This window comes from Drosophila mauritiana, unplaced genomic scaffold (genome assembly GCF_004382145.1).
Source record: "Drosophila mauritiana strain mau12 unplaced genomic scaffold, ASM438214v1 Y_24, whole genome shotgun sequence".
NCBI lineage: Eukaryota > Metazoa > Arthropoda > Insecta > Diptera > Drosophilidae > Drosophila > Drosophila mauritiana.
The window spans coordinates 200238-211053 of NW_022881570.1; the positions used below are offsets into that span (position 1 = coordinate 200238).

Consider the following 10816-nt stretch of genomic DNA (forward strand, 5'->3'; position numbering starts at 1 on the left):
TAAAAAACAACCGATTTTATGCGGAGCTCGATGAAAACACGTCTTCACACGTCAGCGACCATACGATTGTAATAATTGTGCTTACTGTTCCTGCGCATTGCCTATAGTAATCCTGTTTCTGCTTTCAGTGGTGCTGGTAACGTCGTTGCTGCGGAGATGCCGGTATGCAGTTATGCAGTTATTATTTTTCGGATTCTAGTATTTTTCCCACCCGTTACTCGCGTTTGTCAGTGTCAATGGCATTTCGGGAAACTGGTCTCTCCTCTCCCAAGCGAAAACGAAGCAGAAAACTCGCGTGTTGTTTCTTATTGTAATAATTGTGCTTACTGTTCCTGCGCATTGCCTATAGTAATCCTGTTTCTGCTTTCAGTGGTGCTGGTAACGTCGTTGCTGCGGAGATGCCGGTATGCAGTTATGCAGTTATTATTTTTCGGATTCTAGTATTTTTCCCACCCGTTACTCGCGTTTGTCAGTGTCAATGGCATTTCGGGAAACTGGTCTCTCCTCTCCCAAGCGAAAACGAAGCAGAAAACTCGCGTGTTGTTTCTTATTGTAATAATTGTGCTTACTGTTCCTGCGCATTGCCTATAGTAATCCTGTTTCTGCTTTCAGTGGTGCTGGTAACGTCGTTGCTGCGGAGATGCCGGTATGCAGCAAGCATTGGCCAGCCAGGCCCGTTAACTTTGGTGCACGCATAACCTTTTGTGAAGGGAAGGAAAAACATGCGCCGCAGTCCGCGTCGTCAATAGAAAAGGCTTAGGTTTGTCTGTGTGTTGGCGTGAGTATAAGCTGACTGATATATAGGACAACCATTTCTGCTCTCCCTCGTGTGAAGTTAAACATTCAGATTATTCATTGGGACTTGTTGACCGAGGATCCGATATTCTTGGGCGAGGACTCGGGCGATTCGAGCTTCATCAAGGCCGTCTCGTAAAAACCGGAAGCCAAATAGACTGCAAATGCAAGCGCTTTGTGTAGAAAAGAACCAGGACTAAATTCGGAGAATTACTTACCGGTGGACGTCCAGGGGCGGCTGGGGTCTCAAGTTCGGCCGCTGCGCGAAGAAGTTGTGCGAGAAGCTGGTCCCGAACATTGCTCCGTCTAGCTGTGCATCGGATCGCAGCTCGTAAAAGTCGTAACAGCGAGGGCAGAAGATTTTCACGTTGGACTTGCCACACACGTCGCTGGGGCCCACAGAAAGGGTTTTCTGCCTACAGGAGAGCTTTGGACACACTTCGAAGTCCCCTCTCTCATACTTTTGGCGCATATCATCCACGCCTCTCTCCGACATGATGTATCGGGCGGGGATCATTCTTCTCCTCATCGCCGAAGACCCAGTCCAAGGAACTGTCGAGCACCGGATTCAGGATCACTTGCTGTGTCTCGGTGAAGTACTCCAGGCCCATCTGGTTGAACGTCTCCTGAATGTGGTCGATGGGCACGCGGCAGAGGAACTCGTTGCCCTTGATCCCGAGGAACAAACTAATCCAGCTGCTGTTGTTGTTGTTCTGGCTACAAGATTTTACTGTGATTTGCTATTTTTTCCATAGGAAGAACCTAGAGACTCACGGGCTCGACATGTTGCCAGTTCACTCGTATGAAAAATAATAAAAAGTACAGTGCTTGACCTGCTCAGGATTGCTAAGCTGTACGGCAGACGAAGGGTATTATTGCGTGGAGGGGGGCCTTGTCGTCTATAAATGTTATTTGTTGCGTCTTTAATTGTCCGTATGTTGTTTATGTCAATGTTGCTTGCCGCCAGAAACCGCCTTGTACGCACTAATATGCTCTCCAGAGCAGTTGACGCAAGTGGCAGGGGTGGATTTAGCTTGGTGCAGCAGGATGACAGATTATCGCCAGTGCATTTCATGCATCTTGGCGGCCTCATGCATAAATTTTTGGCATGCCTGAAGCCTTGGCATTGCACTGGACCGGCTCCCATGTCCTTTTAATATCCGCCCATTGCCCACCTTTTGTTTGAGTGAGATAATTTTGTCATGACTGCCGTCCTTGGCCATGACGATCTCCACTTCAAACATTCGCATGGGGCCACCTGTAGCCGGATTCGTCATATTTCTGACGAAGCGCGCATGGAATCCGAGCTTTAGCAGCTCCTGGACTATCCACGAGCATGGAGTGGGAGTGGTGGAGATGTGTAATAACTACTCGAAAACGCCTCTCGGACTTGGGCTGGTTGGTGAATAGTATAGTTAAGCGATGACGTGGTATCCAGCGATGAGACTATTATTGATGGCGGCGAGGATGAGCAGTTACCATCGTCCGATGAGATGGATAACACCGATGCCCATCCTCCGCTTTGGTTCACGTTCTGGCCGTCAATAAGTTGTTGTTGTTGCTGCTGGCTTCACTTTTTGCTACTGTTGCGCGAGCGCCTCTGTCGGTTTTATAATCTCATAATATCACGAAAAAATTTCAAAAATGTATTTAATGTATTAGAATATTTGTCATTAGAGTATTCAGCTGGCGACGTGTGAAAAATTAATAAGGCAATGATTGTTGAGTGCTTGTGTCCGCACTTCGTGCCTCAAGATATGACTCTTGCAACAAACTGTTTTCATATTTTTATTTATTTTTATTTTCTAAATTTTTATTACTTAAATTTTGAATACTTTGGAAAACTAAAGGCACGAGCAAGCCAATTCTATTTTTAGATTTCTTACGCTCTCAGCGTAAGCGAGCGGACAGAGATCAATTTTGGCCGTCACTCTCTTAGCTTGTCGACTATCTTAGCTAGGTTTGTGGTGGGGTCGTCCGCGAAGCTTTTTTGTAAATATGGGTTGGAATTGCCTGGCGATGGTGTGTTTTCGTCAATGATTCTTGGCTTAAAGCTAGTCGCTTCTGAATGGCCGTGTCATGGGAGGAGAAACGTGGTCTGTCGTTCAAGTTTTGCCGAAAAGGATTTAGCATCGCCTTTCTGGCGGCCTCCTGGCGAGCTTCACTGATTGACCTGCTCAGGATTGCTGAGCTGTACGGCAGACGAGGGGTATTATTGCGTGGAGATGGGCCTTGTCGTCTATAAATGTTATTTGTTGCGTCTTTAATTGTCCGTATGTTGTTTATGTCAATGTTGCTTGCCGCCAGAAACCGCCTTGTACGCACTAATATGCTCTCCAAAGCAGTTGACGCAAGTGGCAGGATGACAGATGATCGCCAGTGCATTTCATGCATCTTGGCACCTCATGCATAAATTTTTGGCATGCCGGAAGCCCTGGCATCTGTAGCACTGGACCGGCTCCCGTGTCCTTTCAATATCGACCCATTGCCCACCTCTTGTTTGAGTGAGATAATTTTGTCATGACAGCCGTCCTTGGCAATGACGATCTCCACTTCAAACATTCGCATGGGGCCACCTGTAGCCGGATTCGTCATATTTCTGACGAAGCGCGCATGGAATCCGAGCTTCAGCAGCTCCTGGACTATCCACGAGCATGGAGTGGGAGTGGTGGAGATGTGTGATAACTACTCGAAAACGCCTCTCGAACTTGGGCTGGTTGGTGAATAGTATAGTTAAGCGATGACGTGGTATCCAGCGATGAGACTATTATTGATGGCGGCGAGGAAGAGCAGTTACCATCGTCCGATGAGATGGATAACACCGATGCCCATCCTCCGCTTTGGTTCACGTTCTGGCCGTCCATAAGTTGTTGTTGTTCTTGCTGCTGGCTTCACTGTTTGCTACTGTTGCGCGAGCGCCTCAAGAAGTTGTGCGAGAAGCTGGTCCCGAACATTGCTCCGTCTAGCTGTGCATCGGATCGCAGCTCGTAAAAGTCGTAACAGCGAGGGCAGAAGATTTTCACGTTGGACTTGCCACACACGTCGCTGGGGCCCACAGAAAGGGTTTTCTGCCTACAGGAGAGCTTTGGACACACTTCGAAGTCCCCTCTCTCATACTTTTGGCGCATATCATCCACGCCTCTCTCCGACATGATGTATCGGGCGGGGATCATGCCGTACCACTTATCCTCATCGCCGAAGACCCAGTCCAAGGAACTGTCGAGCACCGGATTCAGGATCACTTGCAGTGTCTCGGTGAAGTACTCCAGGCCCATCTGGTTGAACGTCTCCTGAATGTAGTCGATGGGCACGCGGCAGAAGAACTCGTTGCCCTTGATCCCGAGGAACAAACTGATCCAGCTGCTGTTGTTTTTGTTCTGGCTACAAGATTTTACTGTGATTTGCTATTTTTTCCATAGGAAAAACCTAGTTACTCACGGGCTCGACATGTTGCCAGTTCACTCGTATGAAAAATAATAAAAAGTACAGTGCGAAATGACAAGGCCTACTATGCCATAATGACATCTATGTATAAGTTGGGTTGCAACCATTAATCGGCCGAGGACTGAATGGCCTTTACAAAAATCTCAAACTCGTCAAAGCGGCAAGCACAGCGTTTTTATATTAATTTATAAATAGTATCCAAAGGAAAATGTTTAACATTAAATTCATTAATAAACTTATAACTCAGTTATATTATATAAAATACAATTTATTTATTAATATTTTTTCAAATTTTTCTTAGTCTAGTAATGACAAAATATTAGATCTTTCATCAACTATACATAACATTCTGAATTGGGATCATTTCAAAAAATTCTGATCAAAATACCGATAATTTTTTTACAGAAAATGATTTTTATTATATCATTCAAAAATCATTTTCAATCAAATTATTCATTTTTTTCAAAAATTCAATGTATACGATTGTATACCGATTATATTTTTACAGAAAATGATTTTCATTATATCATTCAAAAATCATTTTCAATCAAATTATTCATTTTTTTCAAATATTCAATGTATACGATTGTAAATATTTTCGAGCGAAGAGCGCTACAGCGAACAGCTCTTTTCTACGCATACAGTGAAAACAGACAACTGTATGCGTGCACACGTAGAAATTTGTAGACTTTAAATCTATATTATTTTTGATCAATTGGCTCCATGTGAAAAATTCTTGATTTGCATTGCCTTAACTTTATTCTTATTTAAATAAAATAGTAATAATATAGTATTAAATAATAATAGCCAAATCATAATATCACGAAAAAATTTCAAAAATGAATTTATATTAGAATATTTGTCATTAGAGTATTCAGCTGGCGACGTGTGAAAAATTAATAAGGCAATGATTGTTGAGTGCTTGTGTCCGCACTTCGTGCCTCAAGATATGACTCTTGCAACAAACTGTTTTCATATTTTTATTTTCTAAATTTTTATTACTTAAATTTTGAATACTTTGGAAAACTAAAGGCACGAGCACGATTCTATTTTTAGATTTCTTACGCTCTCAGCGTAAGCGAGCGGACAGAGATCAATTTTGGCCGTCACTCTCTTAACTTGTCGACTATCTTAGCTAGGTTTGTGGTGGGGTCGTCCGCGAAGCTTTTTTGTAAATATGGGTTGGAATTGCCTGGCGATGGTGTGTTTTCGTCAATGATTCTTGGCTTAAAGCTAGTCGCTTCTGAATGGCCGTGTCATGGGAGGAGAAACGTGGTCTTCTGTCGTTCAAGTTTTGCCGAAAAGGATTTAGCATCGCCTTTCTGGCGGCCTCCTGGCGAGCTTCACTGATTGACCTGCTCAGGATTGCTGAGCTGTACGGCAGACGAGGGGTATTATTGCGTGGAGATGGGCCTTGTCGTCTATAAATGTTATTTGTTGCGTCTTTCATTGTCCGTATATTGTTTGTCAATGTTGCTTGCCGCCAGAAACCGCCTTGTACGCACTAATATGCTCTCCAAAGCAGTTGACGCAAGTGGCAGGGGTGGATTTAGCTTGGTGCAGCAGGATGACAGATGATCGCCAGTGCATTTCATGCATCTTGGCGGCCTCATGCATAAATTTTTGGCATGCCTGAAGCCTTGGCATTGCACTGGACCGGCTCCCGTGTCCTTTCAATATCCGCCCATTGCCCACCTTTTGTTTGAGTGAGATAATTTTGTCATGACTGCTGTAACGTGTAACGAATTAAAATGGTGAAAGACTGGAGTACCTGTACTTGCGGGCGCTCGCTTTAGAGGCCGGCTCTAGTATGGAATGGTGCTATTTGCAGGGGTGCTATTTTATATGTTTAATAAAAGAAGAGCTTAGCTTCTGCTCTGTTCGAGGTTCTTTATTTGAATAATCAAAGTGTGCTGAAGTTGGGTTCAGCTAACCCGCACATACATTGCTTATATCTATGTATTCTTACTTATATTTATACATATACATATGTATGCAGAAGGCATTGACCACTTGAGCTGCAAAGTGCATGCTCAGCATTCCCACGCTCCGCGATCGGCTTATGTATAAGCGTTAGATCGTATTACTGGGGCGCTGGAGTGCTTACGTAGTTTTTGGTGGTCTTTTTTGTATATCTGTATATTTATATTTATTATGACAAAGTGTCACAATGTATTGACGCTAAGTTATACCCAATCATTTATTGTATTTTTAGGGTAGATTAGTCCAATATGCTTCACCTCCCTTTTTAAAGAAATTACGTAATATATGTAGTCATTTAGTTATCAATATTAATATTGTGTTTACAAAGGAAAAATTTTTTTTTTTTTTTAAATGATATTGATTTTTCTTATTAATTATTAGCAATGTTTTGTCTCAAAGCATTTTTGTATAATGACAGAATAATACAAAAAATGTATGTTGAATTACGATATTTTTGGATTTATGTTTAACTTTCTTAGAAGGAAAAATAATTAAATTTTTTTTTTCTTTTTTTTTTTTTTTATTTATTTTTTTTTGTTTTGAGGTTGATCAGACCTTTTCTTAAGTGAAATGAAACGTTTCATTGATTATATATTTTTAGTCTATCCTTATGTACTTTTTGCTTCTTTTGTTTTGTATCTCTAATTACTATGTTATCTCTGTCTTCTATGGTTTCTACAGTATAAGGGCCTAGATATACTGGATCTAACTTATGACCCGATTCTTTCCTTAGTATAACTTTATCTCCTATTTTTAATTGAAAATCTGAAGTTTTCTTATCATAAAGTTGTTTTCTATAAGACTTAGCTTTTTCTAACAAAAGTCTAGCTCTTTTATATGATATTTCTAATCTAAATTTTATTTCCTTTGAGTAATCTTCTATATTATACAGTGGTTCTATTCTATCTGTTTTATTAAAATTTGCGAACTGCCTTGGTAATCTTTCAAAGACTAGTTCATATGGACAGTAATTATGCATGACTGATGGTGTTGTGTTGAAACAATATGTAAAGTATTGTATCCAAACGTCCCAATCAGTTTTATCTGCAGAGATGTATGAACGAATGTATTCATTGAATGTTCTATGACTTCGTTCGATTGTCCCTAAAGTCTGGTGGTGATATGCAGTGGATGTAAGATTTTCAATCTTCATATATTTACACATATCTTGAATTACATTGTTTTTATACTCGGTACCCATGTCCGAAATGAACGTCTTCATTGGACCGTACTTTAGTATAAAATTTTCGAATATAGCTTTTGCGACAGTATTTGCGCTCTTATTCGCAACAGGTATGGTTACTAGATACTTCGTCAAATCACATATTAGTGTGACGATGTATTCGTTGCCATATTCTGATTTCGGTAGTGGACCAACTGTGTCCACTATCACTATATCAAAAGCATTTGTTGGGGTTTCTGTGTGAGTCATTGGGGTCTTTGTATGTGTCGTTGTTTTTGACATTTGGCATTTATGACATCTACGTATGTACTCTTTTATATGACGAGTCATATTTTTCCAATAATAGTGTCTTTTTATTTTCGCTAGCGTTCTTGTAATGATGATCGTCATGATATGTAGACAGTATCGATTGTATCTCTTTTTCAGTTTTTATAATGGTCACCGGCTGGAGTAGCGCTACTCTTAATGATTTCAATTTTATATTGCCCATATTTTTGAAATTATCTATTGAAATGGTTTCAAAGATTTTTTCACTCGGTGCCAATTTGAGTTGGCTGATTTTTAGTATACTAAACTAAATCAAAAATTCCATTGGTATATAAATCGTCAACATCAATTCTTGCAATAACTTTATTTCCTCGTTTTAGTAAACAAATAGATTCAGTTATTCGCAAGGTCACTACTTTTCGTACTTCATCATTTGTTATGACTTCGTGTACGTTGGGCTTAGATACATTTTGGATACTTTGCCTAGGCAATAGTTCCTTATTTGTTACTGTACAGTTTTCTTGTCTACTTTGTTGCCTGGTAGTGACTTTCAGGACTTTATGTTGCATGTCTTTGAGTTCCTTTATATTTATACGTGAGAGTGCGTCTGCTACAAAATTATCTTTCCCCCTTAGGTATTCTACTGTGAAGTCGTATTCTTCAAGCTCTAGCCGCATGCGAGTTAATTTTGAACTGGGATTAGTCATAGAAAATAGGTACGTTAATGGTCTGTGGTCCGTTTTAATGGTGAAATGTTTGCCATAAATGTATGGTCTAAAATGGGTAATTGCCCAATGAATTGCCGCTAGCTCTTGTTCCGTTGTACTCTTATTGCTTTCTCCTTTTGTAAATGAACGTGATGCATAAGCTATTGGGAGCTGAATCCCGTTACGGTTCTGAGTTAGAACCGCTCCGCAAGCTTGTTTACTAGCATCCGTTATAATGCAAAATTCTTTGCGAAAATCAGGATATTGTAATAGTGTGGGGTGCATAAGATTTTCTTTAAGGTATTCGAATGCGTTCTGGCATTGGCTTGACCAATCAAAAGGGACATTCTTTTTACATAATCTAGTTATGTGCCGTGAATAGTCGGCGAAGTTCCTTATAAATCGACGATAATAGTTGCAGAATGCTACAAATCGTCTTGCACTGTCCGCATCATGAGGGACAGGATAATTTTTGATGACGTCATATTTCTTGTCATCTGGCAATACTCCTTTGTCTGTGCATTTGTGACCTAGGAATGTCACTTCGTGCATGAAAAATGAACATTTTTCTGTATGCAACTTTAGGTTATATTTCCTACATACATTAAAAACGTCAGTTAAGTTTTTAATCATGTGTTTTTCGGAACATCCTATCACCATTAAGTCATCCATGTAAAGGAATGCCTGAGAGGGTTTTAATCCCGAGAATGATATAGTCATCATCCTCTGAAATGAATTTGGTGCTATTTTAAGACCAAATGGTAATCGCGTGAAGCGATATGAGCCATTGCTCGTTGAAAAAGATGTTATATTCCTAGAGTTTTCCTCAAGTTCTATTTGGTGGAAACCTGACATCAAGTCAAGGCATGAAAAGTATTTAGCTCGACCTAGTTGATCTAAAATGTCATCAATTCTAGGGAGTGAAAATTTGTCAGAAAGAAGTTAAAAACGTCAGTTAAGTTTTTAATCATGTGTTTTTCGGAACATCCTATCACCATTAAGTCATCCATGTAAAGGAATGCCTGAGAGGGTTTTAATCCCGAGAATGATATAGTCATCATCCTCTGAAATGAATTTGGTGCTATTTTAAGACCAAATGGTAATCGCGTGAAGCGATATGAGCCATTGCTCGTTGAAAAAGATGTTATATTCCTAGAGTTTTCCTCAAGTTCTATTTGGTGGAAACCTGACATCAAGTCAAGGCATGAAAAGTATTTAGCTCGACCTAGTTGATCTAAAATGTCATCCATTCTAGGGAGTGAAAATTTGTCAGAAAGAAGTTTTTTGTTTATTTGACGATAGTCAATTACTAATGGCCATTTTTTCTCTTGTGAATTTGGTAATGATTTTTTTGGAACTAGCAAGAGTGGGCTGTTATACTCAGATACAGACGGTTCGACGATTTTGTCGCTTATTAATTTCCCTACTTGTTTTTGATATAAATGGGTTCATCATCTTTAAGTCTTAATGTTTGTTTATAAAAATTATTTGTTGATATTGGTTCGGTTTCCAGTCCGAACACATCACTATACTGTGTGCATAATTCTGTTAATTGATTTTTAAATTGGTCTGAAAAATTTTTCTTTAGTTTTGAAAGTATTTGTTCGTTTCTATTTCCAGTGTCGGTATTATGAATGTCATAATCTTTTAGATTTTCATATTGTATTTTATTTACTTTGACCACTTGGTCGAAATTAGTTGTATTTAGAAATCGAACGTATACATGTTTGGATGCTGCTATTGTATTTGCAACATAAATCCCATTGTGTATTTCTTGATTAGGAACAAATATGAAATCATTTACAACATTAATGTCTATTTTCCGAATAACTTGTGATCTGGCTGGCAGAAGAACTGTATTGTTGCCAGCGCTATATGTTATCGGAACATATATTGGATAATTTAAATTTTGGGGTCTAATTATAAACCCGTCTTCACTTGGAATTATATATATGGTATTGCATGGTATTGCAAAATTTGGGTTTACCAAATGAAATTCATGTGGAATAATATATTTTGTTGATTGGAGTTCTATTAAGGTTGTTCCTTGAGACTTTATCACACCTTGGCCTATGCCTTCGATGTTTATTATTTTTTCATTTTGAATTATGAAGTTATCAGAATTTACTTTCAAAAGTGAGATTTCTGCACCAGTATCTATGAGAAATGTTAGTTTATTTTCAGTTGAATGATTATAGAAGGTTACGAATATATTAAGACTATAATTGATGGAATGAACTTTTACATTTATTGGTTGTTTCCTAAAGGGTTCTGTTAGTTTTCCGACGTATTTTGCGCGATTCTCACACTGCTATTATTATTATTACCATGGTTGTAGTTTCCGCGGCCTATCCCTTGGTTTTGGCCTCGCCTACCTCCACGGTTATTATAGTTATTATTATTGTTGTTATTGCTGCCTCGGTTGTAATTGTTGTGG

General features: G+C 39.5%; 1 protein-coding gene and 1 pseudogene across 1 annotated transcript; both read right to left on the reverse strand.

Annotated features, from left to right (window-relative positions):
* Positions 1-1045: 1045 nt before the first annotated feature.
* Positions 1046-1499, reverse strand: LOC117150035 (annotated as a pseudogene).
* Positions 1500-3734: 2235 nt separating this feature from the next.
* LOC117150051 (stellate protein CG33238-like) lies at positions 3735-4346 on the reverse strand (the record flags this gene model as incomplete). Its single annotated transcript, XM_033316913.1, has 2 exons — positions 4305-4346; positions 3735-4172 (listed from the first exon to the last, which is right to left on the reverse strand). Coding segments are annotated over exons 1-2 (480 nt in total), but the record flags the coding sequence as incomplete, so codon positions are not given.
* Between the last annotated feature and the right edge of the window lie 6470 nt (positions 4347-10816).